The sequence below is a fragment of the Emiliania huxleyi genome (assembly GCF_000372725.1).
Source record: "Emiliania huxleyi CCMP1516 unplaced genomic scaffold EMIHUscaffold_81, whole genome shotgun sequence".
NCBI classification, from domain to species: Eukaryota; Haptophyta; order Isochrysidales; family Noelaerhabdaceae; genus Emiliania; species Emiliania huxleyi.
This window is the reverse complement of record NW_005195940.1, coordinates 472,763-499,785: the sequence shown is the minus strand read 5'-3', so window position 1 is coordinate 499,785 and position 27,023 is coordinate 472,763. Positions and strand designations below refer to the sequence as shown.

Genomic DNA, 27,023 nt, shown 5'->3' with positions numbered 1-27,023 from the left:
GTGTGTGTGTAATACTCACTCACTCACTCACTCGCTGGGTCGTGTGTGTGTGCGAAAAACTCGTCTCGTCGCACACCAAGAGCTTATGCTCTGGCGAGATGTGAGGCGCATGCGCCCAGGAGGGGAGGGCGCATGCGTAACGACGCTGCTAGAGATGCCTTTCGGGGCCCAGAGATAAAACTTATGATGCCATGCGTGACCTAGTAGTGTCCCCAGCTATGGGCGTGTCCACGTTGGAGCCAGGTGTGGTGTGTGGGCGCGAGAATAGCTCCGCCGTGAAGGTGCCTCGTCAGCTCTCCGTCGGGCGCCGCTCTTTACGCTGGCTGTAATGGTGGCCCTGCTCCTACTGCTCCCATCGATGGAGCTCGGTGCCTCGGCCGGTCCCCGGCTCCGCTGCCAGTCGATCGGGCCCGTGCGACATGTCGGGATCAATCGCAGTGCAGACATGAACCGTCCTCGCCGTGCTGAGCGATTGTGAGGGCTTTACGGAGGTCATTGTCGGCGCCACCGACCGTGAAATGTCCCGATCCACAGCACTCATGCACCAGACGCGTGGATGCAGTCATAATATGTAGGCCTTCTCTCCAAAGGTTTTGAGCAATAGCCGCAAAAGGCGCTTCTTGGCACTTTTCATCGCGACACGTCCAGGTGCAGACAAAGCGGCTTCCCAGCTCACCACCTCGCCTTCTCTGTCTCTCTCCTGGCCAAGGCCCATCAGTATCAAGTCTGAGCTGTCCCAAACCGCCCTTATTTTGGGTGATGAAGCCCACTCTGGCTCATACCACGGCTCTTACGGCCTCACACACGCCTGTTTTACCCACAGACACCGCCGGCACGCACTCCCACTTCACACACGCTCAAGCACAACCCACCTCTCGCGCGGCCGTCCAGACCCTGAGGTGCAGAGGTGGCGAACTTTTGCCGAAAGGGCCTGCCGTGCCAGACGTGATTGACATGGATTATGTCGGTGGGACCACGTCGCGCGATCGCCACCTCCTCAAAAAAGAGCCCCGGTAGGTAGAAAGGTGAAGAACAGCCAGGCTCGGACTGGACACCAACGCGGTATGGGTGGACGCTGGACAGATGATGACGACACGCACGAGCCTTCAGATAGAGGTAGGTAGGTAGGTAGTAAGGTGAAGAACAGCCACGGGGGGGGCTTTTCACTCCGCGAGACCTCGAGAGAGTAGTGCTGAAGACGCCCTTTTTGATCGAAACCGACGGCCCTTGCCTGACATCCACACCAGGCAAGCCAAGCACTTTGCTCGTCCGCTCGCGCTTGCCGCGCCGCATTGCGCCCGACTATGCCGCCGCGAGCTGCACGCCTAGACCCCCGCGACGCGTATTGCTCACGGAACCCGCCGCCCCCTCACCACCCCCACCACGCGATGCGCCTCGCTCGTCGCGCGAGCGGCTGTACCCCCTCGGCCTCGCACCGCCTGCCCACTCCCGCTCGCAGGTGCAGCCGCTGCCATTGAGGAGGGCGCGAGACGCGTCCGCTGCTGCCCATTCCCCACCCTTGTCCCGCGCGACCGCCCTCCCTCTGTTCTGGCAAGAGAGCGACCCGCTCTCGCTTGCGCGCCCGGCTCCAGTCCGAGCGCCGAGGACGCGAGAGAGCGTGCCGGCAGCTAACCGCTTCTTGACTCTCTGCAGGAATTCATATTCGATCAACATGCTCAAACTCGAGTTCGTGCCGGCCGCCGGTGACAAGCTCATGCTCAAGCTCTCTGCTCCGCCGCCGCTTGCTGACAAGCAGGTGTGCGTTAATTTGCAGTGGCTGAGGGAGGGGGCATGCACACGCGCACCGCTGCAACGCACGCAGCGCTGCGCCTTCCCTGCAAGACGACCCTCTCGCGTTCTGTGGCTGACAGGCGTCTCTGGCGGACAACACGACCGTCATCGACTCTGGCGGAGGCAAAGCCGAGGTGCCTGTCCGTGCGCATTTTCATCTTCTCAGCGCGATCTTCCCGTCCCAAACGCCGCCGTATCGTCCCTGGCCCTAGGCGTGCGGCGCCAAGAACGCCCTCGTGAAGGACGTCCCCGCAAAGTCTGGCGCGGAGGCCTCCGACGAGAGCATCCTCAAGAAAGACCTGGCCGCGGCAGAGGCGCCCGCCGCGGGCACGGTCGACTCCGACAAGGCCAAGGCCACTTCGCTCCTCGGAGCCAAGGTGCGCGTGCGCACGCCAGGATTGTGATCATCCCTTTGTGATCATCCCTCTCCCGTCTCCGAAAGCCTGCGCGTGCTCTCCCTCGCCCACAGGCGTGCGGCGTCAAGAACGACGTCGAGGACATCTCCGTGGCAAAGTCTGGCACGGAGGACGTTCTCAAGAAGGAGCCGGCCGCGGAAAAGGCGCCCGACGCGGGCGCGGTCGACTCGGACAAGGCCAAGGCCATGTTCGCCGCCCACGCGCCGAGCGCCGTTTTTTGGTCCAAGTTTACGCGCCCGACCGGCCCCAACGGCGCCGTCGAGGGCGCCCTCAAGAAGGACATCCCTGCGGCAGAGTCTGGCGCGGAGGCCTCCGTTGACGAGACCGGCGCCATCAAGAACGCGGCGCTCAAGCCGGCCACCAAGGTCGCCACGGCCCTCAAGCCGGCGGCGGTTTGCGGCGAGCCGCTGCCGTCGATCAAGGAGTTTCCGGAGCCCGCCCAGGCGGCGAGCGCCTTGCTTCTGCGCCGTGTGCATGCCGACCCACTCCTTGACCCCACCCCGCGTTCATTGCGTAGGGCGACGCCGGCTGGAACGTCTCGACCAAGGAGTTTCCAGAGGAGAAGCCCGCCCCGGCGGCGAGCGCCGCATTCTGTGCCGTGCGTCTGCGGACCCACTGACTGACCCCATCGCGCGTTCGATGCGTAGGGCGAGCCCGACTGGATCGTCTCGAACTCGCGCAACAAGACGGAGCGCAAGGGCGAGGTCAAGTCCACGAAGGTCTCCAACAAGTACGATCTGCTCGAGGACGTCGAGACGAACGTAAAGGCGGAGATCGACGAGGACGAGGACGAGAAGGCGGGAAAGGAGAAGGGCGCGGAGAAGGATTCCTCGGTGCACGCCCTCCCACACAGACGACACACACTGCCCCGCGCCTTTGCTTGACAGCGCGTCGCGCGCGCCGGCCGCAGTTCGAGTCGGTCTCGCCCGAGTCTGTCGGTGGCAATGGCAAGGCGCCCCGCGGCTCCACGACAGACTCGGTGCTCGCCGCCTGCATACGCCGGATTCTCCGTTGCCCCTAGATCACCGCCAGTCTGACGACCACGCCCCTCGCTCAGGGCGCGACGGTCAACCCCAAGACGACCACGACCGCCACGCCGAAGGGCTCCGTCTCCGCCTTCGGCTGGCTCTCGTGGCCCAAGCTCTGCTGGCACAACGTGCTCTGCACCGTCTTCATCTGCCTCATCGCGAGCGGCGGAGCGTTCGCCTACTTCTCGCACGACTCTGACAGCCTTCTCCCTTCGATCGTCGTGCCCGACGCGACGGCGCTCCCGACCGAGACCGAGCGCGGGCCACTGTTTGCTCCGTTCAACCCCGCGCCCGGCCCGGTGGTGCCCGACGTGGTCGAAGATCCGAACTGGCTCCCGTCAACATCAACGCTCGTCGCTTTGAATGGCAACAAACAGGTCGAAGTCAAATGTCGGCTTGTGCACATGCCGAAGCTGATTTCTCCATCTCTACCGGATCCGCTGCACATCTATCGATCCTCCAGGATTTGTTATCCCAACAATGGCAAGAAGAATCCGCTGCACATCTTTGCACACGGTAACTTTGGTGGAGGGCCCATGGGATCTGCCTATCATGGAATCCAACACGATATCGCCAGCCGGGGATTTGTCGTATCCATGTATCTGAGCTGTGCAATTGATCAGCTCTCGTGCGACAACGGCAACGGGTCCTTCCTGGAAATACTCAAATCCGTTTCCTTTTTGGAGACACATTCTGGATGGTGGGACGACAGAATTGACTTTAGTGCCGGTTATTCTGCATCGGGGCATTCGACTGGCGGCCGTGCGGTCTTGATGTTGGCTGCTTTGGTCGACAACCCAACCAAGTATCTCGCAACCACCAAATACGCGTCTATGATTACAAAGGAGCAACGCAAATCAATTCAGAAATTTCAGGCAATTGTAGGGGACCATCCGGATCCTGTCTATCTCCCCTCGAAGAATCCTGATTTGGAAAACTTTGTGGTAGACAAGACACCCACCATGATTGTAACTGGTTCCAATGACCACCGCATCGAGCCAGAATTGTCAGCATGGAAAGTATTTGAACTGATTAGAAGCACAAACAAGGTGTACGTCAATATGCTACGAGCAAACCATATCAGTCCACTGCGTAGCCATCAAGAAGGTCGCTACATTGCCCAGTTCTCCCTGTGCTTTATTGATGGAATTCCAGAAGAAACAGCTTCCGAAGGATGCGAAGCCATTTACGGGAATGGGCCCGATGCGATCCAGAGTAGGCTTTCCATCGCGGGACCTGGAGATCGAAATAGTGGCGATGGAAAGGTTGGATTTTTGGGCTGTCGAGGCGGAAAGCACGATGATGTTCCGGCGGAATTTGCTGACTATTGTTCCCCAGAAAATTAGTAATTGCCTCAGAAACAGAATGAAACAGAAACTGTTGAAGAAATAGTATTTCAAGCTAGCGTGAATCTGATCTGAAAAATATCCGACCTCGACGAGTCGACAACCGCTGAATATCCCCGTCCCGCGCGACCCCGCGCCTCGCCACCCCACACACCCACACACCCCACACTCGCACATACAGGACCAACCCGGCGTTCAATCCGCAAAAGAATTCTTAAAATACAAGCCTCTCTCACAGCACACTGGCACGACAAGGGCGCGGACTGGCGCGGACTGGCACACACACCGGCTCACCACCGGAGCCGCCTAAGGGTGTGGATGCTGGGTTGAACAAAATCGGAGGACGCGACCCACCTCGCCACAGACGGTCCCGCGCCTCGCCACTATGACGGCCGCACGACCGCAGCTCGTGTGCGTGCGGCCGTCTTTGTCCGGAGTGAATACTCCAACGCGCTCGTCGGTGACGGTGTCCTCCAACCTGCGCCGCGCTCGGCGAACCTCGACAGCGCTTTCGGTGGCATGCAGCTCTTTGCGACAGAAGCCTGGAGAGCAGCTCCTCTGCTGCTCACACACTCTGCACAGCTGACACAGCCTACTGTGCGGCTGCCACAGCTGTGACAGCGATGGGCTCGCCCTCACTGGCCCTCAGTCACTTGTGCTGCGGCTTGTGTGAGCGACACTGCTCGGCGACTGCCGGCACACTGTGAGACCATGGGTGTGAGGTTAAACCACGCTACCAATTCTTGGTCACATCGGCCCCGAGGTCAGATCCTTCTACTCTGTTGATGACAACACTTGTCTACTCGCTGGAGCCGAGCAGGAGGGCTTGGCGCACAACCCCTGTTCAACTCACCCTCCACACCCCGCTTTAAGCGACTCCGTTAAGAACGGCAATGCATTCCGCACCGTGCACAATGCCGCTCTCCCCGCACGCTAGCTCGTTCACCGTCTGCCACGCCACGGCGGTGTGGAGGACGACAGACAAGCGCTGCATCTGCAGCCCGTGACAGTTCTTGGTGGTCCATGTGACCTCGTCCAGGTGCTGAGCGTGCGAAAGTTTGTTGCTCAGCTGGTTCGCCGCCTCCCTCACTCAGGGTGCTGCGAACCTCCTTTCCAAAGCCTCCGAAAGCCTCAAAATCAAACAAACGTAGATCGCAATCCTGCTCCCGCGCAAAAGAAAAGAAAAAATGGAACGAGGAGACCGGCGGGGGAGACTCCCCGCCTGCGCAACACCCCGGAGAGGGGCTGCCATCGCCGAAGCAAACACTGGCCTTTGGACGAGTCGGCACATCAAATGCGGAGCGGGCTGGCTGGCTTCAAGCCGCAAATAGGGTTTGTGGAGCGTCCAGAGATGTCCAGAAGGTCCAGAAGGTGTCCAGAAGATGTCCAGAAGGTGTCCAGAAGATGTCCAGAAGGTTGGAAAAGAATGTGGGAACGTCTAGAGAGTCCTCTGCAGGTGTGCAGAAGGCCTCAGGTGTTGTACAGAAGGTCTCACTCAGTCAGGTAAAGCCGTAGGTCACACGTGTCTCAAAGAGTCGCCTCCACCGAGTGAGCAACCCGGTCAGTCAGTCAAGGCTCATGGGCAATGAAAAGGAGACATTGTGGTTTGCGGACCAACGAACGCTGACCGCCCCAGGGTCGTTACCGTTTCGTCGCCGTTTTTGCCGCTGCAATGGCAGACGCGGCCGACTGTGCTCAGCAACCCGACCCAGCCGAGCAGCGCATCGGCACGCTAGAGGCGGAGCTTGAACTCGCCCGCTCCGCTGCCCCAGAGGAGGTTCCGGAGGACCCCAGCCTGGCGCCACCTCCCACCTTGGTGGCGGACGCCGAGGCGGTGGGTGAGGCGGAGCCAGAGGGGCAAGCGGCACCGCAAGCGGAGCACCTATACGGACCGCTGCACGAACGAGCTACGACAAGGCTAGCGGCTGCTGCGAGAGGAAGGTCGGCGCGTGCGGCGCTGGCAGCGGAGCGCGACTCGGCCACACTTGCCAGAGGTCGAGCACCCGGAGTGGTGGGTGACCACGCGGCAGCCACCCGGGTGCAGGCAATGGTGCGTGGTAACGCTGAGCGCGGCAGGATCGCAGCGGCGCATCCGGCAGGAGGGGTGCAGGAGGAAGAAGGCGCGGGAGAGGCGGAAGCAGATGAGTCGGGCGGTTTGCCGGATGCCCGGCACGATGCTGCCACTGCCCTGGCAGCCGTGCAGCGGGGGAGGGCGGCTCGAGCGACGCTGGCTAGTGAGAGACAGGCGGCAACGGCGCTTGCCGCCGCTGAGAGGGGACGGGCGGTGCGAACGGCGGTTGCTCTCAAGGCGGTCGAGGCCAAGGGCGGGACGGCGAGCGAGGTGGCATCGGAGGAGGCAGAGGTGGCGGCGGAAGCTCCGATCGCCGCTCAGGCCACCGAACCAGATACAGGCTTGGAGAATCCAGCTTGGGATGGTGAGCCGGTGTTTGAGCATCGTGTCCCGTTCGTGCAGGCGTGCTGGATACATGGTCTCGATTGCGCCCTTGCTGAGGCGACAAGGAAAACGGGTCCACTTTACTTTAGGCGGCTGTCCGGGGCAGGCAGGCGCGAACGGACTTGAAGCGAAAGGAGGGGGCCGCGATAGCCGTTCAGGCCGCTGCGCGTGGGAAGGGAGTTCGAGTGTCACTCGACGCGCCTCGATTTCCGCCTGCCCCGGCCGCCATCGAGGCCGCATTTCTGCCCGAACCCGAGCCGTTCGCTGGCCACGAGGATACTGCTTGGCGGGCAAAGCTCTCGCCCAGGCGTGTCCCCGCTCCTACCGAGACGAGCTTCCCCATTTTGGATTGGTGCTATCCGACTCCATGGGGCCGGCTGTGAGCGAGACGGGCGCCGTTCACGCTCACCACGGCGGATAGGTCGCACCTCGACCTCGACGCCGAGGCGCTCTCCTCGAGGAAACCCTCCATGGCGCTGGCGGAGACCGCCGCGCGCACCCTGTGGCTCCACGGTAATCGAATCGGGCCAGCCGGCGCGCGGGTGCTGGCCGAGGCGCTAGAGGAGGCTGCAGCAGCAGCGCAGCCCGTCCGCAGGCTGACGCTAAGCGGGAACGGATTCGGGACGGAGGGCGTCGGCGATCTTCTTTCTGGATGCCTTGCGGCCTCTGGGCACCTCATCGCTCTCGGCCTAGGGTTAAATGGCGCCGGCCATTTGCTGGTTGGGTGCCGAACAGGGCTGGAGACACGCGAGCCACGCCCCGGCTCTGGTCGATAGGCATATGCGCTGCTGGCGTCGCACGGCTGGCGGGTGCGGTCAAAGCGGGGACGCTCGCTGGCCTACGCGAGCTCATGCTCGGTAGCGCACCGTAGATGCTCCAGCTAGAGTTGGGACCGATATTGACCCAGGCGTTCGACCACGACGCCCCCTCGTAATTTCCGCCTCTAGGCGGCAACCCAATTGGCACCGAGGGAGCGGTTCGCTTAGCGGAGGTCGTCGGCGAGAGAAGCAGCTTAAGCAAGCTCCAATTGGGACGGTGCGGCATCGGCGATGGCGGAGGGGTGGCGTTGGCGCATGCGGCGGCGATCGCCCCCAACCTGTCGCTTCTCCACCTGAACGACAACGAGCTCGGCCAGCCCGCAGCGTTCGCGTTGGCTGAGGCGCTGAGCAGCAGCGGGCTCGCCGAGCTATGGCTGGGCGGCAACCCCCTTTCTGGGCCTGGCACGGCGGCGGTCCTAGCCGCGGCAGACGCCCACGCCGCGATGAGGCAATTGGACAAGGCAATGATGTGGTTCCGACCGGGGCGGGTTCACTGAACGGATTCTGACACGTCTCACGTGACAGTGTCCGTGTCGGTGGACGGTGCAGGAGTTGGTTTATCTTGTGGCGGCCACGGCATTTTAAAAACGTGCGGGGCCCGCGGTGCACGTGGCGTTCAGCCCCCACACAATCACACCAGGTTGCACCGCGCGAGGCCGCACACCTTACCTTGGCAACTGCCGCCGCGCGCAACCTCGGCGGCGCAGGGCGGAGGCTCCACACGGGGCCCGCCGCCGCGGCTTCCACGGCCGCCCCCTTGGCAGCCGCACGCGTCGCCGGCGCGGCAGCGGCAGAGGGGCGCGGTGGCGTTGGCGCCGATGAAGGCGCGGAAGGCGGCGGTGCGGCTGGCGGCGGAGTTGTAAAAGGCGGAGCCGCGCAGCGTGAGCGAGGAGAGGCAGAAGCCCTGGATGAAGTAGTCGAGCGACACCTGTTGCGGCGAGAGCGCGGCGAGATCGCGGCGAGATCGCGGCGAGATTGCGACCTCGAGGCGTGCACCCGCCTCGGCGGGGCTACTTGGGCGTTGCCGGCCGCCCGCTCCTCCCCCGTGCGACGGATGCACAGCAAAAGAGGCAGCAACCCCCCTCCCTCCCCCGGTACAGCCTCGCCGCCTCTCGGCATCTCTCTCCCGCTCCTTGAGCAAGTTCCGGCGCGCGAGGTCCTGCTTGCCGGTCACCTGAGAGGCGTAGTGGTGCCGCGCCGCATCCGAGGCGCCGTCGCCGTCGCGAAACACGTTTGTCGGGTCGACGCCCACGCCGGGTGTGATCAGCGCAGAGGGCCCCAGCCGCTGCAGCAGCAGCTCCTGCAGTCGAGACCAGCCGAGACCAGCCGTGACCAGCCGAGATCAGCCGAGATCAGCCGAGATCAGCCGTGACCAGCCGGGATCAACCGAGATCAGCCGAGATCAGCCGGGATCAGCCGGGATCAGCCGGGATCAGCCGAAGTGTCGCAACGTCCCTCTCCTCGACCGGCCGCTGCTCTAGCAGCCGCGGCGAAGGGCCGAAGCATGGCCAAACTAGAGCCGAGATGCAGCCGAGACACAGCCGAGATGTAGCCGAGATATAGCCGCGGCGGGCTCCTGCAGCCGCGGCGCGTCCACCGCCACGAAGAGGCGCGCCGAGTCGCCAAGGCCCTCGCGGACGGCCGCCTATCGACTCGAAACGAGCAGGCATCATTCACCCCCGCCGGGTCGCCGACGCACTCGCGGACAGCGGCCTATCAGTGTGTATTCATTGATGGTTGAGTACCCCGCCGGGTTGCCAAAGACCTCGCCAAAGGACGGCGCTCCATGCAGCCGACAGCCTCCGACGGCAGAACCATCCGCCGCTCGCCTCCGCCCCCTCTGCCCCCTCCGCCGCCCCCTCCCCCGCCGCCTCCGCCGCCACCTCTGCCGCCGCCGCCGCCGCCTCCTCCTCCGCCTCCGCGGCCTCCGCCGCCGCCGCCGCCGCCCTTCTGCCGCCGGAGCCGCCGCCCGCGAGGCCGCGAGAGCTGCGCTCCGCCGGTCGCCAGACAGCGCAGGCGGGGCCGCGGCCCCCAGAAGGAGTTGTCGCCTAGCTCGCCACATCTCGCCACATCTCGCCACACCTCGCCACACCTCGCGGATCCCTAGGAAGGTATATCTTCGCCTAGTCAACTGGCTGCTCACCCTGGCTGTATCTCGGCCATATCTCGGCCATATCTCGGCCATATCTCGGCTATATCTCGGCTGTATCGTCGCCTAGTAGGCCGCCAACTGGCTGCTCACGCAAGGCTGGCTCGGGCGTGGCCGCAGCCCCGGGAAGCGCTTCCGTCGCCTAGTCGGGTCCGCCGCCTCTGGGTGATGGAGCCCGGCGCGGCCGCGCGGCCAGCGGACTGCGCCGTCGCGCCCATTCGCTCGGGGTACGACGTCCACAGCTTGTCGGCGGCGGCAAGGGTGAGCGGCAGAGAGTCGGGCCAGAACTCCTTGTCCTCGGCGTAGAGCGTGCGCGCCTTGCGTCGCACTCTCGCACATCTCGGACAGCCTCGCGGCGAGGGTCTCGGCCAGTCTCGCGCCCCGAAGCCCACACGGGCGGCGCGCGGTCTCGGACACTCTCGGACGGCCCCGCGCGTCTGCCTCTCGCGCGTCTCTCGCGCGTCTCTCGCGCGATCTCGCGCGATCTCGCGCCTTGAGGCAGGCGAGCGGCGCGGACGCGGCGACGGGCGTGCTGCGCAGCGCGTCGCGCATCAGGCGCCGTGGGCGAAACAGCGACCAGAGCGAGCAGTGCCCGCACGCCGGAGGGTCGTACCTCGCCGGCAGCGGCAGCCTCGACGCGCGCGCGCCGCCGACCAGCGACGACCACGCGCCGCGCGGGAGCGGGCGAGGCGGCGCGAGCGCACCTGTGCTCACAGCTCCGCGTGAGGCGGCGGGGCGTGCACGCGCTGCGCGGGAGGCGGCGCCGGAGCGCCTGCGTTCACACCCCGGCGCTGTGAAGAGGCGGGCTGTGAAGCGAGCTGCGGGGAGGCGGCGCCGAAGCGCGCCCGAGCCGCGCAGTGCTGCCAGGGCGGGGGCGAGGACGCGCCGATAGTGCACCTGTGTGTGTCGCCGATCCGGGCGGTGTCGGGTCGCGATGCGTCGGCCGTCGTGTGCACAGTCTTGCCGCCCGTGCGCGCTAGAAGCGCGGCGCGGGGTGTGCGGACGCCCGTCTCGCCACCGGAGCGTGCCGCGCGCGCGTCCCCGCGGCAGATCTGTGCTGTCGTGGCCCAGCCGTTGAGCTGGACATCTCCCTATCTCTCCCCAGATCTCCGCAGATCTCCGCACCGTCGTGGCCCAGCCGTTGAGCTGGATGTGCCGGATGGACGTGTTGGCGAGGGCCGCCGTGAGCGACGCCTCGGGCGTGAGTACACCAAAGGTCAGGGCGCGAAGGGGCGAGTGCCGTCTGTACGCGGTCGCGCCGGGGCACGCGCTACGAGGTGCCGCTGGAATGCGGTGGACGCCGCTGCAGTGCAGCCGCGGGGCAGAAGAGTGCGTGGCGGGTCTCGAGTGCGTGTCGGATCACTCCGCATCTGCTCAGCGACGCCTCCCACTCCTCGTCCCCGATCCCCGAGCCGTCCTCGCGCTTCACCTGCTCACAGCAGCAGCAGCTGCTGCGCATTTGGCGCGCGACCAGCGTGTGTGTGTGTGTGTGTGTGTGTGTGTGTGTGTGTGTGTGTGTGTGTGTGTGTGTGTGTGTGTGTGTGTGCGTGTGTGTGTGTGTGTGTGTGTGTGTGTGTGTGTGTGTGCGTGCGTGCGTGCGTGCGTGCGTGCGTGCGTGTGTGTGTGTGTGCTTGACCTCGATGACGTGAGGAATTCTCCAAGGTTCTCGGACGTTCTCGGACGTTCTCCGAGGTTCTCCGAGGTTCTCCGAGATTCTCCGAGATTCTCCGAGATTCACCTCGATGACGTGAGGCCCGCCAAGCCCTGCGAAACGCCGAGCCCACAGCGCCTTGCGCGCCTGTGTCCATCAGCACACCAGAGCTGTGAGCGGCAACTCTTCACGGCGTCGCACTGTGAACGCCGCCTCCTGCGCCTCTGTCCAGCGGGTCGAGAGCCCGCCGTGGCCGAAGAAGAACTCTTGCCAGTCGTACCTGAGAAGTGCATTCATCGACGGATGTGGACTGATCGCGCCGTGGCCGCGAGTCTCTCGTTGAGAGCGCACCGGCCGTAGTTTTCAAAGTAGAGGTAGATGCCCGCCGCCATGCACGCATGTAGCACCTCCGAGGCGTGCTGGGGCATGAAGCCCATCCCCACGTTCACCCAGTGGTCCCGGACGACAAGCAGCCTCGCACCTGCACGGAAGGTTCCGAGAAGGTTCCGAGAGGGTTCACCCACTGGTCCCGGACGACCAGCCCGAGAGTGGTCGCCCTTTGCGTCGCCGGCGCCCGGCGGCGTCGCCTTGCGGAGCGCGGCGGCGTGCCGCTGGCCATACTCGCGCAAGGCGTCTGCGAAGCCGGTGCAGGCGCCCCCGCCTGCAATGATCGGTTGCGCCTCGCCGACGACAGCGCCCGAGGTGACGCCGGTGCCGGTCCCGCACAGAGCCCCGTCAAAGGCGCGCTCCTCGCCGTAGTAGTCGCTCTCGCCCGCCAACCACGGCTCCGCGCAGTCGGACGCATCGGCCGCGACGCACGCGCCGCCAAGCCACACGCAGGGGCTCACTCCGCTGGCGCCAGTGATGCTCTCACCGCCGCCAGTGACAGCGGCGGCGCCAGCCTCTATGGCGCTCTCGCAGCGGCGCGGTCCGGGCACGTCGGCGCAGCGGCTCACGAGCTTGCACGAGGGCGCGGGCGCACAGCAAACGACGAGAGACGACAGGCGGTGGTGCGTCGCGTTGGGAAGGCGTGGCGACGCCGCCATAAGTTTCGTGGATTTGTGGTTCCTAGGAGGTGTATGGGCGATAAATAAGCGTATTGCTACTGCCGCGGCGCCCCTGTCGGTTCGGAGGCGCCCGGCGGCCGCGCGCTTGGTGCCGACGTCGACCGGCTGCTCTCGCGGCGCCGAGGCGTGCGGTCACGTCACGCGCGCTGCGAGGTGTCTTTTGGCATGTGCGCGCTTGGCATAGACGCCAGGAAGCTCGCCTTCCTTGCCTGCGGCCGCGGGCGTGCATCGGGCCCGCCAGGCTCGACGACGCTCTGCGCGGGTCTTCGAGCTCGCGAACCGCGACGAGCCAGCTCGACGGGAGCCTGCCCAGCATGCTCTCGGCACTCTGTACAGCCTCGACAAGGTGTCTGGGAAGGCCGACAGGGCCAGAGCGGGCCGTCTCGGGCGAGATGCAGATGGCGCGCTGAATACTACCATGACTACGAGCTCTCCGATCGGGTTGCTTCGGCGATGGCAGCCCCTCTCCGGGGTGTTGCGCAGGCGGGGAGTCTCCCCCGCCGGTCTCCTCATTCCCTTTTTTCTTTTCTTTTGCGGATTGAACGCCGGGTTGGTCCTGTATGTGCGAGTGTGGGGTGTGTGGGTGTGTGGGGTGGCGAGGCGCGGGGGCGCGCGGGACGGGGATATTCAGCGGTTGTCGACTCGTCGAGGTCGGATATTTTTCAGATCAGATTCACGCTAGCTTGAAATATACTATTTCTTCAACAGTTTCTGTTTCATTCTGTTTCTGAGGCAATTACTAATTTTCTGGGGAACAATATTCAGCAAATCCCGCCGGAACATCATCGTGCTTTCCGCCTCGACAGCCCAAAAATCCAACCTTTCCATCGCCACTATTTCGATCTCCAGGTCCCGCGATGGAAAGCCTCCTCTGGATCGCATCGGGCCCATTCCCGTAAATGGCTTCGCATCCTTCGGAAGCTGTTTCTTCTGGAATTCCATCAATAAAACACAGGGAGAACTGGGCAATGTAGCGACCTTCTTGATGGCTACGCAGTGGACTGTTATGGTTTGCTCGTAGCATATTGACGTACACCTTGTTTGTGCTTCTAATCGGTTCAAATACTTTCCATGCTGACAATTCTGGTTCGATGTGGTCATTGGAACCAGTTACAATCATGGTGGGTGTCTTGTCTACCACAAAGTTTTCCAAATCAGGATTCTTCGTGGAGAGATAGACAGGATCCGGATGGTCCCCTACAATTGCCTGAAATTTCTGAATTGATTTGCGTTGCTCCTTTGTAATCATAGACGCGTATTTGGTGGTTGCGAGATACTTGGTTGGGTTGTCGACCAAAGCAGCCAACATCAAGACCGCACGGCCACCAGTCGAATGCCCCGATGCAGAATAACCGGCACTAAAGTCAATTCTTTTGTCCCACCATCCAGAATGTGTCTCCAAAAAGGAAACGGATTTGAGTATTTCCAGGAAGGACCCGTTGCCTTTGTCGCAGAACCGATCAATTGCACAGCTCAGATACATGGATACGACAAATCCCCGGCTGGCGATATCGTGTTGGATTCCATGATAGGCAGATCCCATGGGCCCTCCACCAAAGTCACCGTGTGCAAAGATGTGCAGCGGATACTTCTTGCCATTGTTGGGATAACAAATCCTGGAGGATCGATAGAGCCCGGTAGGATCGATAAAAAATGGAGAAATCAGCTCCTTCATGTGCACAAGCCGACATTTGACTTCGACCTGTTTGTTGCCATTCAAAGCGACGAGCGTTGATGTTGACGGGAGCCAGTTCGGATCTTCGACCACGTCGGGCACCACCGGGCCGGGCGCGGGGTTGAACGGAGCAAACAGTGGCCCGCGCTCGGTCTCGGTCGGGAGCGCCGTCGCGTCGGGCACGACGATCGAAGGGAGAAGGCTGTCAGAGTCGTGCGAGAAGTAGGCGAACGCTCCGCCGCTCGCGATGAGGCAGATGAAGACGGTGCAGAGCACGTTGTGCCAGCAGAGCTTGGGCCACGAGAGCCAGCCGAAGGCGGAGACGGAGCCCTTCGGCGTGGCGGTCGTGGTCGTCTTGGGGTTGACCGTCGCGCCCTGAGCAAGGGGCGTGGTCGTCAGACTGGCGGTGATCTAGGGGCAACGGAGAATCCGGCGTATGCAGGCGGCGAGCACCGAGTCTGTCGTGGAGCCGCGGGGCGCCTTGCCATTGCCACCGACAGACTCGGGCGAGACCGACTCGAACTGCGGCCGGCGCGCGCGACGCGCTGTCAAGCAAAGGCGCGGGGCAGTGTGTGTCGTCTGTGTGGGAGGGCGTGCACCGAGGAATCCTTCTCCGCGCCCTTCTCCTTTCCCGCCTTCTCGTCCTCGTCCTCGTCGATCTCCGCCTTTACGTTCGTCTCGACGTCCTCGAGCAGATCGTACTTGTTGGAGACCTTCGTGGACTTGACCTCGCCCTTGCGCTCCATCTTGTTGCGCGAGTTCGAGACGATCCAGTCGGGCTCGCCCTACGCATCGAACGCGCGATAGGGTCAGTCAGTGGGTCCGCAGACGCACGGCACAGAATGCGGCGCTCGCCGCCGGGGCGGGCTTCTCCTCTGGAAACTCCTTGGTCGAGACGTTCCAGCCGGCGTCGCCCTACGCAATGAACGCGGGGTGGGGTCCAGGGGCAGAAGCAAGCACGGCGCAGAAGCAAGGCGCTCGCCGCCTGGGCGGGCTCCGGAAACTCCTTGATCGACGGCAGCGGCTCGCCGCAAACCGCCGCCGGCTTGAGGGCCGTGGCGACCTTGGTGGCCGGCTTGGGCGCCGGGTTCTTGATGGCGCCGGTCTCGTCAACGGAGGCCTCCGCGCCAGACTCTGCCGCAGGGATGTCCTTCTTGAGGGCGCCGTTGGGGCCGGTCGGGCGCGTAAACTTGGACCAAAAAACGGCGCTCGGCGCGTGGGCGGCGAACATGGCCTTGGCCTTGTCCGAGTCGACCGCGCCCGCGTCGGGCGCCTTTTCCGCGGCCGGGTCCTTCTTTGGGACGCCCTCCGTGCCAGACTTTGCCACGGAGATGTTGACGTTCTTGACGCCGCACGCCTGTGGGCGAGGGTGAGTACGCGCAGGCTTTCGGAGACGGGAGAGGGATTATCACAATCCTGGCGTGCGCACGCGCACCTTGGCTCCGAGGAGCGAAGGCGACACCGACGCGGAGATGACGAGCGTGATGCGGCCGTCGTCAGCCGGCACGATTCCGACCTTCGCGGAGGACTTCATCGGCGACAACTCGCCCTCGACGTTGCCGCCGCCCGCGTCAATGCCGTCCTTGAGCGGGCCGGGCTCGCCCTCGGACGGGACGTTGGACGGGACGTGGCCGGTGCCGGTGCTGGCGGTGCCGGTGCCGCCGGTGCCGGTGTTGATGCCATCCTTGAGCGAGACGGGCTCGGAGGGGATGCCGACGGCGTTGCCTCCGCCAGAGTCGATGACGGTCGTGTTGTCCGCCAGAGACGCCTGTCAGCCACAGAACGCGAGAGGGTCGTCTTGCAGGGAAGGCGCAGCGCTGCGTGCGTTGCAGCGGTGCGCGTGTGCATGCCCCCTCCCTCAGGCACTGCAAATTAACGCACACCTGCTTGTCAGCAAGCGGCGGCGGAGCAGAGAGCTTGAGCATGAGCTTGTCACCGGCGGCCGGCACGAACTCGAGTTTGAGCATGTTGATCGAATATGAATTCCTGCAGAGAGTCAAGAAGCGGTTCGGCACGCTCTCTCGCGTCCTCGGCGCTCGGACTGGAGCCGGGCGCGCAAGCGAGAGCGGGTCGCTCTCTTGCCAGAAGAGAGGGAGGGCGGTCGCGCGGGACAAGGGTGGGGAATGGGCAGCAGCGGACGCGTCTCGCGGCTTCCTCGATGGCGGCGGCTGCACCTGCGAGCGGGCGCAGGCAGGCGGTGCGAGGCCGGGAGGGGGGTACAGCAGCTCGCGCGACGAGCGAGGCGCATCGCGTGGTGGGGGTGGTGAGGGGGCGGCGGGTTCCGTGAGCAATACGCGTCGCGGGGGTCTAGGCGTGCAGCTCGCGGCGGCATAGTCGGGCGCAATGCGGCGCGGCAAGCGCGAGCGGACGAGGAAAGTGCTTGGCTTGCCTGGTGTGGATGTCAGGCAAAGTGGGGAACTATTTTCGATCAAAAAGGGCGCTTTCAGCACTACTCTCTCGAGGTCTCGCGGAGGGAAAGGCTCTTTTGAGCGGTTCGTCCGCGTCGGGGCGGCGAGACCATCTGTACTGACCTCGGTCTCTGGCCGTTGCGAGCAGCGCAATGGTCGCGCCGCCCTCGACTCAAGGGGCTGCCGTCCACCCGCCGCTGCTCAGGCCGGGGGAGGGGGGGAGACCTCCTGTTCCTCGCGGAACGGGAGCAGGCCCCTCCTTGCCCGGTCTGCGATGCAGGGCGGTGGGCGTGCCATCTTCGCTTCGCACTCGAAACCACGACGCCGCAACCGTCGCCGGCGCGCGACACGATCTCGTTGGCCGGACTGTCCTCGTCGAGTGTGTGCCGCCAAGGCGGGACGCACTCAGGGACAGTGGGCGACGAGACGCGGCTCGAGGGGCGGGTCCCGCGAAGGCACGGCTGGCAACCGTGGCGCGGGGCTCTTCCTCTAGAAGTCGGGTATGGCTCCGCCCGCAACTCTCTCGCTGACACGCGCGCCTGCCGACCTTACGACGGGTGCGCTACGGTCGCACGCCTCCCAAGTCATATGCCACGGCGTGCGATCTAGAATCAGCACACGCGCCTCTGCTTGCATACACTCATACATTGGATTGTCATTGCCTGTGAGTGCGAGATATAGGGCTAGCCGCAGGCAGCTAGCCTCTGAGGGGGGCGTCCATAGACACCTCACTAGACCCCACATACGGTCTCGTCCGTGCCTTGCCGGCCGGTGAGATTGCTAGAGGTGGAGCAAGCCCGCTCTAGCCTCGCATGGGCCCTAGCCACACGGATCAGTGCGCCGGGCGGGCCACCGGACCCGGTACACGGCTCGACCCCCGAGCGAGTGGTAGCGGTACCGTTGCGGTTCCTGCTCGACCCGCGCTGGCGGCGCGAGGAGCTGCATGCGTTCGCTAGGCCCCAGGCGGAGGCGATCCTGCCGGCAGTGCGGGTACTGCTAGCGAACCGACTTAAAGGATGCTCCGCCCCCCCCGCCTCGACTGTCTCCTCTATCACTACGGCGTCTCCCCCGGGGCCTCGGGACGGGTGGGAGAGGGCGAGGCTGAACAGACGGAACGGCATACTCATACGGATGAAGCGGCTACACGAGGAAGCGGAGACGTGGCGCCGCAATCACACCTTTAAGACCTCCTTCAGCTTGCAGATTGATGCGCATCAGAGACGGATTACCGAGCTCAGGGAGAAGCTGGAGAAATTGGACGAAGAAGAGCTGGAGGGCTCCCGTGAGACGAGATCCGACCCGCAGAGTGCACGGGGTGAACCCACCCGTGGTGCGGAATCGCCAGCCCCCCCGCCCGGAGGAGGGATATGCCCCACCGGCCTCACTGGTACTCCTCTCCCTGTACCGCCGCCGCTGCCGCCGCCGCCTCCAGGGGGCGGGCTGGGTTTGCCCCCCCCAACTGGCCCGAGGCACCTTAACGGCGGAGCTATTCTCGCGCCCACACCACACCTGGCTCCAACGTGGACACGCCCATAGCTGGGGACACTACTAGGTCACGCATGGCATCAGAAGTTTTATCTCTGGGCCCCGAAAGGCATCTCTAGCAGCGTCGTTACGCATGCGCCCTCCCCTCCTGGGCGCATGCGCCTCACATCTCGCCAGAGCATAAGCTCTTGGTGTGCGACGAGAGGAGTTTTTCGCACACACACAAAATCGCGCGAATTCTTCTTTTCGGTCTAGAGACTTTGCTCAAGCGCGGCGCGCGCTGGGCCTCGCTCCCCGCTGATGGCCTCCACGCCTGCGGCAACAACACCGGATACTTCCAGCAACCGCGCCGAGCGACTTGCTCGCGGCCGCGCGCTCTTCTCCGCGTACCGGCACACGGCCACGCCGCAACTCGGAGGAGGCAACGGCGGCTCTGCGTCAACTCCCGGCACCGTGGCATCGGCGGCGGCCGCCAGCGGCCCTCCGTACACGCCCGCGATCGGAGGCACCCAGTCATCCTTCCTCGCCTCGGCGCTCCGGCCGGCGCCGTCGGGCGACGAGGCCGCAGCGGTGGCCGGTGGCGCGGACGGCGCGAGGCGCGAGTTCACGGATGGCCTGGAGGTGTGCGCTGCGCTCGCGGCAGAGTACTGCGACGCGGCGCGGCAGTCGGCCGGCGGCGGCGGCGCGGGCGAGGAGGGCGGCCTCGCCTCCGCTCTCGCCGCGGAGCTCGACCCTCTCTGCCGCGCGATGGCTCCTAGGAACCTTCTCGGAACCTTCTCGGAACCTTCTAGGAGCTCGTCCCTCTCTGCCGCGCGATGGCGCCGCGTGCGCAGGCGAGCATACCCACGCGCGCGCCATGGCCACACCATGGCCATGCCTTACGGCTCCGTGCACACCGCAGCACACGACACCACAGCACGCCGTCGCCGTGCTGCAGTCAGCGCCATACTTTTAGCTTACTGCTCTCTCTCTCTCTCTCTCTCTCTCTCTCTCTCTCTCTCTCTCTCTCTCTCTCTCTCTCTCTCTCTCTCTCTCTCTCTCTCTCTCTCTCTCTCTCTCTCTCTCTCTCTCTCTCTCTCTCTCTCTCTCTCTCTCTCTCTCTCTCTCTCTCTCTCTCTCTCGGTGCCTAGTGCCCGCGCCGAGTGCCGAGTGAGGCGGCATGATGCTCAATGCCACCGCGAGAGGGGGACGGCGGAGGCCTCTAGGAGCCTTCTCGGAACCTTCTCGGAACCTTCTCGGAACCTTCTAGGCGCTGCTCGCCTCTCTCTCCGCGGCCGAGGAGCGGGCGGCGGCGGCGGAGGCGGCGGCGGCGGAGGCGGGCGCAGCGCTCGGGCGGGCGGAGCGGCGGTGCACCCTCTTCCGCGCCGAGCTCGCCAGGGTCAGACTGGAGGGCGCTAGCGGCGGCGGCGGCAGCAGCGGCAGCGACGGCGTGGCCGGCGGCAGTCGTGGTTGCGGCGGCGGCAGCAGCGGCGGCGATGGAGGCGGCGCTGACGGAGGCGGCGCTGACGGAGGCGCGGGCGCCAGCGGCACGTTAGAGGAGGCGGAGGCGGCGGCGGCGGAGGCGGACGAGCGGGCGGCTCGTGCGCTGGCGCTGCGGGAGGAGCGGTGGTCGGGGGTGTGAAGAGCGTCGCTGTGAACAGACGCCGCTGTGAACAGGCGCTGCTGGACGAGCGGCGGTCCGCCCACGCCGCGGAGCTAGCAGAGAGGGAGCGCGAGGAGGGGCTGTGGAGGAGGTCGCTATGAACGGCGCCTCTTCACAGGGAGTAGCCGTGAACAGGAGCGCGAGAAGGAGGAGGTGCGTCGCGCGCTGACGGCGGCGGTGGCGCAGCTGGCGGCGGAGAAGGAGGAGGCGGAGGAGAGGGCGGCGCTAGCCGAGGCTGCGCTTGCGGAGGCGGCGACGCTGAGCCCGACGCCGCGACGCAGCAGCGAGGCGACGCCCCACCGCACCCCCCCCCTTGGGCTGTGAACGGCGCCTCTTCACACGTCTGGCTGTGAATAGGCGGGCCCCACCGCCTCCACCGCCCTCTCCATGAAGCGGTGGGCCTCCTTCCTGGGCGAGGAGGAGGCGGGCGAGGCGGCCGCTCTCGCCCTCGACCGCCTCCACGCGCGCTCCGCCGCCTCCGCTACTGGGGCCGGACCGCTTAGAAGCGGAATCTCCCCACATCTCCCCATGTCTCCCGAAACCTCCCCATGTCTCCCCAATCTCCCCTCCCCACATCTCCCCATATCTCCCGAAACCTCCCGAAACCTCCCCATCTCCCCATCTCTCCCCATCTCTCCCCATCTCTCCCCATCTCTCCCCATCTCTCCCCAACTCCTACGCATCCATGTACTCCAACCGGCGCTCGAGAGGTCACGGACCCCGCCGTATGCGGCCGTATTCCGCTGCATTCACTGTCGCTGTGTCGCATACACGCAGCGCCCTCCACAGACCATTACAGACCATCTCCGCGAGCCGATGTCGGTGCATTCAGCGCGTAGGCCGCGCCGCTGCGCGCTAGCCGACGCGCCGATGACTTGCCCGAGGCGTCAGACAGCGAGGCGTCGGCCGGTGCCTCATCAATCGAGCTCGCCAGCGCCTTCGTCGCCGCCGCTCCGCCGCCGCGGCTGCAGGCCGGCGGCGGCAGCGCATCCCCGCCGCCCGCGCCGAGCTCGCAGCAGGGCGTGGGAGGGCGCGGGTTGGTGACGCCGCCGCTGAGCGAGTGGCCGGCCGCGACGCCTCTCTCCTCGCCGCGCGGTGGCGGCACGCCCACGCAACGGGGGGCCACCCCTTCCTCCCGCGCCACGCCGGTCCCTCCCGCCTTCTCGCCGCTCTCCTCGCCGCTGGCGCGGAGGGCCAACGGAGGCGGCGGCGGAGGCGGCGGCGGAGGCGGCGGCGGAGGCGGCGGCGGAGGCGGCGGAGGCAGCGGAAGCGGAGGCGGAGGCGGTGGAGGCGGCGGAGGCGGCGGAGGCGGCGTCGGGGGGGCGGGGGAGGAGGCGAGGCGAGGCGCGGCGTTGCCGCCGCCGATGGGGATCGCTGGCCATGCGAGCCCGGTGCCAGGCAGGGCGGCGAGAGCGGCGGCGGAGGGGAGAGGGGAGGCTGCGGCGGCTGTGGCAGCGTCAGCAGCAGGGGCGGCGGCGGAGGCGGCGGAAGCGGCGGAGGCGGCGGAGGCGGCGGGTGCGGGTGCGGGTGCGGGTGCGGCGGAAGCGGGCGTCGAGGGGGCCCCTTCGATCGTCGCCAGCAGAGTCCTCGGCAGCAGAGACTCGTCCGGCGCGCCGGTGCTCGGCTTCCCCGAAAGTACGAGGCGGCGCGCGCCTTTGTCGGCGACGCGTCCGACGGGCACGGCGGCGGGATCGCGTGGTCGGAGGCGGACGTGAGCGACTCTGACCGGCTGCTGCTGTACGCGCTGCAGCGGCAGGCGGAGGACGGCCAGTGCACGGCCGGCTCGCCGTCGTACTGGGGCAGCGAGCGCGCGAAGTGGAAGGCGTGGCGCGAGTTGGGCAGCATGAGCCAGATCGAGGCGATGGTTCACTATGCGCGGGCGGTCGAGGAGCTCGCGCCGCGCTGGTGGGAGTACCCACCTCTCGGCTTCGCGCTGCCAGCTGCCGCGGACACGCCGATGCCGGCGCCTCTCCCGAATGGGCGCGACGCCGCGGCGGCGGGGGGGGCGGCGGTGGCAGCGGAGGAAGGGTCAGCGGTGGTGGCGGGGGCGGCGGCGGCGGCGGCGGCAGGGGCGGCGGCGGCAGGGGCGGCGGGGGTGGCCCCTCCGCCGATTGAGTCGAGAGAGACGTCCCTTCGGCTGAAGACGAGAGAGGCGGCGGTGGCGGCGGCGGCGGCGGCGGCGTTGCCGGCGCGGCAGAGCCTCGACGCGATGCTCGGTAGCGGTCGCAGCAGCGGCGGGCTCGAGCACGGCGGCGGCGGCGAGGGCGGCGGCGCGGCGGGCGAGGAGGGCGTGCACGCGGTGACGAGGTTGCTGCTGGCGGAGAAGGCGGCCGAGGGTGGGGTTGCTCCGCTCTAGATGGTCAGCCCACGGGCGCGCATGGTCAGACGACTCCGAAGAGCGGGGCGCACTGCAGTGTCCCCCGCCACACCCCGTGGCGTCCCCGCTGTATTCGCAGCCCTCGTACGCACGCGGTGCCACGAGCACACGGCACGGGGCACGCTGCGCGTGGTAGTGCGGCAGAGCTGCGCGCACTGCGGCGCGGCGAAAGAGGCCGAGGCCGCAGTTGCACCGTAGCCACACCCCGGGTGGTGGCGTCTTCACACTGCTGCTCCCCCACCCGGGCTTCCCGAGGCGCCGGCACCTCAATGCATCCTCAATGGACACACCTGCTCATTCACAGCGCGCAACGAATAGGCCCTCCACTCGGGCTACCCAAGCACCATCCGAATCCACTCCTCCCTGCCCTCGTCTGGGTCCGAGGCTGACTGCTCCGACGCCGACAGCGCCGCCAGGCCGGTCGGCGGCTGCGCGACTCTGTGGCTGTGAACAGCGCCTCTTCACACCCCGAGCCGTGAGCAGGTCGGCGGTCAGCGGCTGCGCGACTCCTGCGGCGCCATCGCGAGCCGCGCCGTCGCTTGCGCCGTCGCCCGCGCCGTCGCCGGCGCTCGAGCAGAGCGATGTAGCGGAGCTGGCATGGCGCATCCGCGCAATCATGGCGCAGCACGCCGAGGACTGCAAGCGGATGACGCCGCACTACGCGGCGCGCTACGCCAAGCGTTCGCTCGACGCGCTGCAGGCCGCCGGCCCGCCCACGCCAGACAGACCCCGCACCCCGTCCGCAGCCTCGTGTCCCGTACAGCCACAAGCTCGGGGCCGTCGTCACACTCCCGTGCCCCCTCCCGCCGCCACGCGGTTCCTTTCTTTTGTGCAGGCCGAGTCGATCGCCTCGCCGGCGCCGTCCGTCGCTCGGCCGACCCCGGGGCGAGGAGGAGGGAGGACACCGGCGGCGGCGGCGCTTGCGGGCGGCGGTGGCGCCGCTCCCTACGCGCCGCCGCACCGCTCCCCCTTCGGAGTCGCGCCGTCTCGGGCCGGCAGCTCGCAGCGCCCCCCCACCTCGCTGGCCGAGGGCGGCGGGACGCCGATGAGAGTGGTGTGAGATGTGGGAAACTTTGTCGCATGGGTGGGCACGTGCAGTCGGTGCCGTTGCGCGTCGCTCAATCAGCTAGAGGACAACATCATGTTCAAGAGAGGGGTTAGTAAGGACTAAGGTGAGCACGGCGCTTGAGCGTTATTGTGCAGACGGACGCACAGGGAAAACATTCTTCCGGAAAAGAAAATTTAACTGCCGAGGGTCGCGGCCGCGGACATCGCCACACGCCAGACCCGCCACCCCGCCACACACGCTCGACGCAAACACGTATGGGAGATTAAGGGTGGGTCACACGTCATAGCAGGAAGGAAGCATGCACGATACGGTAGACAGAGAGAGCGAGTGAGAGAGAGAGAGAGAGAGAGAGAGAGAGAGAGAGAGAGAGAGAGAGAGAGAGAGAGAGAGAGAGAGAGAGAGAGAGAGAGAGAGAGAGGAGTCAAGAGAGAGACAGAGAGAGACAGAGAGCGAGAGGCAGACAGAAAGAGGGAGACAGCTGGTGCCCGAGCGCAAGCAGTCCGCGGGAGGACAGGTGGGCGCGCCATACTGACAGGGTCGGCTGGTACACCGTACACGTTCGCCCGCCGCCCTCGCTATCTATCCGACGCGCGACGACTTCAAGGCGCCGGGCCCCAGTAATAAAAGAGAAGGAACACCGCCAGACGCAGCCGGCGCGGCGAAGATGACGAACTTCCCTTCGAGATCGCCGAACCAACGTGGCGCTGCGATCGACGAGGTGTCCCATATATAGCGCATAGGGCTGTCGCATAGCGCATAGGGGCAGGGGGTTAGGGCTTGCCGATCGAGGAGGTCCGCTGGAGCTTCGCAGGTCCTGTGCCCGAGGCTCGAGACTTGACTTTTCGAGCCCCGTCCTTTTCCAGGGATGTTACAATCGCTCGGCACTGAACGTAGTTATCAAAGACGTAGACCGGCTCTGACGGGTACTCGTCTGAGATGTGCACGACCAGCGGCCTTTCTTGGTCTTGCTGTTCACGAGACATACCTGCGCGCTTGCTGATCATGCGTCCGGTCGCACGTCCGGTCGCATCTGCGGCGCGGGCGGCGTCTGCGACGGTTCTGAACTTCCTGAACCACGCTTTGGTACCTTCTTCAATTTGCGTCGCACTATTGAGCCCGTAGTTTCTCAGGACGAAGATAACGGGTCTGGAATCCCACGGAATACCCGAAGCTACCTTTTTTGGCTCGTCCCAATAGCGTTTTGGCAGCTGCGGAAGTCGGCTGTAGAACCAGCCGCAGTTGCTGAACGTGGACTGCGCCGTCGACTGCGCCGTGGACTGCGCCGTTAAGGGGCGTGGACTGCGCCGCGGAGACGGCGCTTGAGTCGACCGGCCGCTGGGTGACGAGAATCCCTCGATGGGGTCCTCTTCGGTCATGTAGTTGCGCTTCTGGCAGCGCTCGATGAAGGGCTGCGGCTCGCGACAGCCTCGCCAGGCTCTTCCTTCGTTTCACCTGCTTTCGATTACCCGCGATTAGTCAGTTGCATATGCACGCGAGCAAGTTTCTTTTTTGTTTCTTTGCGCGGCGCGCTATGATCCGAGCAGCCGGCATGTCCAAAGAAAAAAACAGGCAACCCAAGGATGGCGCACACGTGCAACGCAGGACGTTCATATTCTCCGTCCGTATACAACGGAGAGGGTCACTTCTTTTTTCGACACTCTCCGCCAAGCTTGCAACGCGACAACGGCTTCATCATCTTCATCAGCGGCCTTCATCCATGCCTACCGGCCTCCTGACCCTTTGAGTGTCGGGCCTTGCGGCGTGATATGCGCTCGCGGATACGCCACAATCTGGCCCGCAAATTACGACGAACGCTGCCTCCTCGATGGGGCAGCGATTCGGCTGCTGGCGTCGGCGATGGCGACGGTGCGGGCGTATGAGAACATCGAGGCACGTCGCGGCCGGGATGGTGGCGATGTCCGGGACGTGCGCTGCTGCCGGGACGTGCGCTCCTGGGCGGAAGTCTGCGCGGCGGCTCGCGAGAGGGAGTTCAAGATCTTGGCTCGCGATTCGGTTCGCGCGGCGGCGGCTCGCGCGGCGGCGGCTCGCGCGGCGGCGGAGGCGGCGGCAGAGGTGGCTGGGGCGGCGAAGGAGGAGGAGCCCGAAACGGGCAGCGGGGAGGCTGCGGCATTGGCCGCGCCCCTGCGCGGCCTGGCGTCTGCGCCAGGCTGCGCTGGCACAACGGACAGGGTCACTTCTTTTTTCGACACTCTCCGCCCCGCTTGCAACGCGACAACGGCTTCATCATCTTCATCATCCTCGACATCCATCGCCGGTGCGGCGGCCGGCGAGGCCGCGGCGGCGGCGCCGGCGTTGACCAAGAGCGCTAGGAAGCGGCTCAAGGAGAAGGCGAGGAAGGGGCGGCGCGCTGCAGAGGCGGCGGGCGAGCCGGAGGTGGCGCCATCGCCGGCGCCGCCGCCGGTGTTCAAGACGCTCAGGGAGAAGAAGGCGGCTCAGGCGTCAGCGGAGGGCTGGGCGGCGGAGGTGGCGAGGGCCGAGGAGCTCTACGAGGAGCTGCGCGCGCGCGCGCCAGCACTGCCGCCGTGGCGGCAAGTGGGCGCGCGAGAAGTTCGTGATGGCGGTGCAGGGAGAGTTCCCACGCGCGCGAGGGGCAGGCGTTCCCAAGGGGACGATCCTGTGCCTCGGCAGGGTGCTCGACGCGCACGATGAGCAGGATGACGCGGAGGGTGGGCACCGGGACTGGGAGGAGGACCCGCTCGGGTTCGACACCAACCCGATGCTGCTCCGCGCCATGTGCATGGCGTTCGAGTGAACGCCGTGCAGGCAGCCCGTGCCTTTTGGTGTACCCCGTTTGTACCGCGTCCTGTGCCCCCGAGTTCATTTAATAAATAAAATACTCCATCGGCGTAAGCGTCGGTGTTGATGGAGTCGGCAATGATTAGCCGAGTTGCTCCAACGGTCAGGTCCTGGAAAGCTACGATGCTGGTAGGAGCCTTCGCCAACTAAAAAACACAGCACCGATGCCGACTTAGTGTGGGGAGGGTCGGCGAGCACTCACTCACTAGGCGGCGCCGCAGGGCCGGGGCACTGGCCACGGCCTCGCCGACCACTAGAAGGCGGCCCACCCACTACGCGCACTATCTTAGTGCGCGGGGTGGCAGGAGGCACTCACCCACTAGCCCGCTCGCCGGCAGCCCACTCACTACGCGCACTATCTTAGTGCGCGGGGTGGCAGGAGGCACTCACCCACTAGCCCGCTCGCTGGCGGCCCACTCACTACCCTACGCGCACTAACTTAGTGCGCGTGGTAGCCGAGCCCACCTCTCCGTCCGCCGGCGAAGGGCACTGCGAGCGGCCCGCTGGACCACTCCCCCCCGGCCGGCCGGAGGCACTCACTTCCGCAAACTAAGTTAGTGCGCGTAGTAGCCGAGCCCGCCTCCGTCCGCCGGCGAAGGGCCCCTCGCGGCCGGCCGGAGGCACTCACTTCCGCACACTAAGTTAGTGAGTGCGCGTAGTGTCCCGGCCTCCGACCACGACTCCCGGGGGAGCACTTCACCACTTGATCCGCCACGGCGCACCACTAGCCCTCGTCCAGCTCACAGACTAACTTGCGCCGACTTAGTTCCCCGCAGGGCCCGGGACCACTCACTGTGTGAGTGAGTGAGTGAGTGTGTGTGTGTGTGTG

The 27,023-nt window shown here is 65.7% G+C and overlaps 5 protein-coding genes across 5 annotated transcripts; 4 read left to right on the top strand and 1 right to left on the bottom strand.

The window, feature by feature from the left end:
- Positions 1 to 328: 328 nt before the first annotated feature.
- On the top strand, positions 329 to 4,604 carry EMIHUDRAFT_218935 (hypothetical protein; the record flags this gene model as incomplete). The annotated part of the gene is made up of 14 exons (XM_005759190.1): positions 329 to 412; positions 480 to 520; positions 710 to 756; positions 908 to 1,013; positions 1,654 to 1,756; positions 1,872 to 1,925; positions 2,004 to 2,168; positions 2,261 to 2,677; positions 2,725 to 2,805; positions 2,855 to 3,040; positions 3,118 to 3,186; positions 3,265 to 4,210; positions 4,455 to 4,500; positions 4,574 to 4,604. The coding sequence occupies 14 exons, from the start codon at positions 329 to 331 to the stop codon at positions 4,602 to 4,604; spliced, it is 2,376 nt and encodes a 791-aa protein (XP_005759247.1).
- A 2,902-nt stretch (positions 4,605 to 7,506) lies between these two features.
- Positions 7,507 to 8,351, top strand: EMIHUDRAFT_218933 (hypothetical protein; the record flags this gene model as incomplete). Its single annotated transcript, XM_005759189.1, has 3 exons — positions 7,507 to 7,755; positions 7,813 to 7,903; positions 7,984 to 8,351. 3 exons carry the CDS (start codon positions 7,507 to 7,509, stop codon positions 8,349 to 8,351), a joined length of 708 nt encoding a protein of 235 aa, XP_005759246.1.
- Positions 8,352 to 15,599: 7,248 nt separating this feature from the next.
- EMIHUDRAFT_359463 (hypothetical protein) lies at positions 15,600 to 16,374 on the bottom strand (the record flags this gene model as incomplete). Its single annotated transcript, XM_005759188.1, is given in 4 exon segments — positions 15,600 to 15,753; positions 15,832 to 16,007; positions 16,020 to 16,166; positions 16,282 to 16,374. Coding segments are annotated over 3 exon segments (310 nt in total), but the record flags the coding sequence as incomplete, so codon positions are not given.
- A 4,463-nt stretch (positions 16,375 to 20,837) lies between these two features.
- On the top strand, positions 20,838 to 23,515 carry EMIHUDRAFT_453412 (hypothetical protein). The gene is made up of 4 exons (XM_005759187.1): positions 20,838 to 21,322; positions 21,514 to 21,836; positions 22,792 to 23,065; positions 23,144 to 23,515. The coding sequence occupies exons 1-4, from the start codon at positions 21,296 to 21,298 to the stop codon at positions 23,366 to 23,368; spliced, it is 849 nt and encodes a 282-aa protein (XP_005759244.1). The 5' UTR covers positions 20,838 to 21,295; the 3' UTR covers positions 23,369 to 23,515.
- Positions 23,516 to 25,234: 1,719 nt separating this feature from the next.
- EMIHUDRAFT_218927 (hypothetical protein) lies at positions 25,235 to 26,150 on the top strand (the record flags this gene model as incomplete). The annotated part of the gene is made up of 3 exons (XM_005759186.1): positions 25,235 to 25,390; positions 25,721 to 25,861; positions 25,932 to 26,150. The coding sequence occupies 3 exons, from the start codon at positions 25,235 to 25,237 to the stop codon at positions 26,148 to 26,150; spliced, it is 516 nt and encodes a 171-aa protein (XP_005759243.1).
- Between the last annotated feature and the right edge of the window lie 873 nt (positions 26,151 to 27,023).

What these genes read in the sequence shown, in the direction of transcription:
- EMIHUDRAFT_453412 (XM_005759187.1), top strand. Translation starts at nt 21,296, where the DNA reads ATGGGGATCGCTGGCCATGCGAGCCCG. An exon ending in TCGCTGGCCATGCGAGCCCG is followed by an intron (nt 21,323 to 21,513) that starts GTGCCAGGCAGG and finishes CGTCGCCAGCAG; the next exon opens with AGTCCTCGGCAGCAGAGACT. An exon ending in CGTCCGCAGCCTCGTGTCCC is followed by an intron (nt 23,066 to 23,143) that starts GTACAGCCACAA and finishes TCTTTTGTGCAG; the next exon opens with GCCGAGTCGATCGCCTCGCC.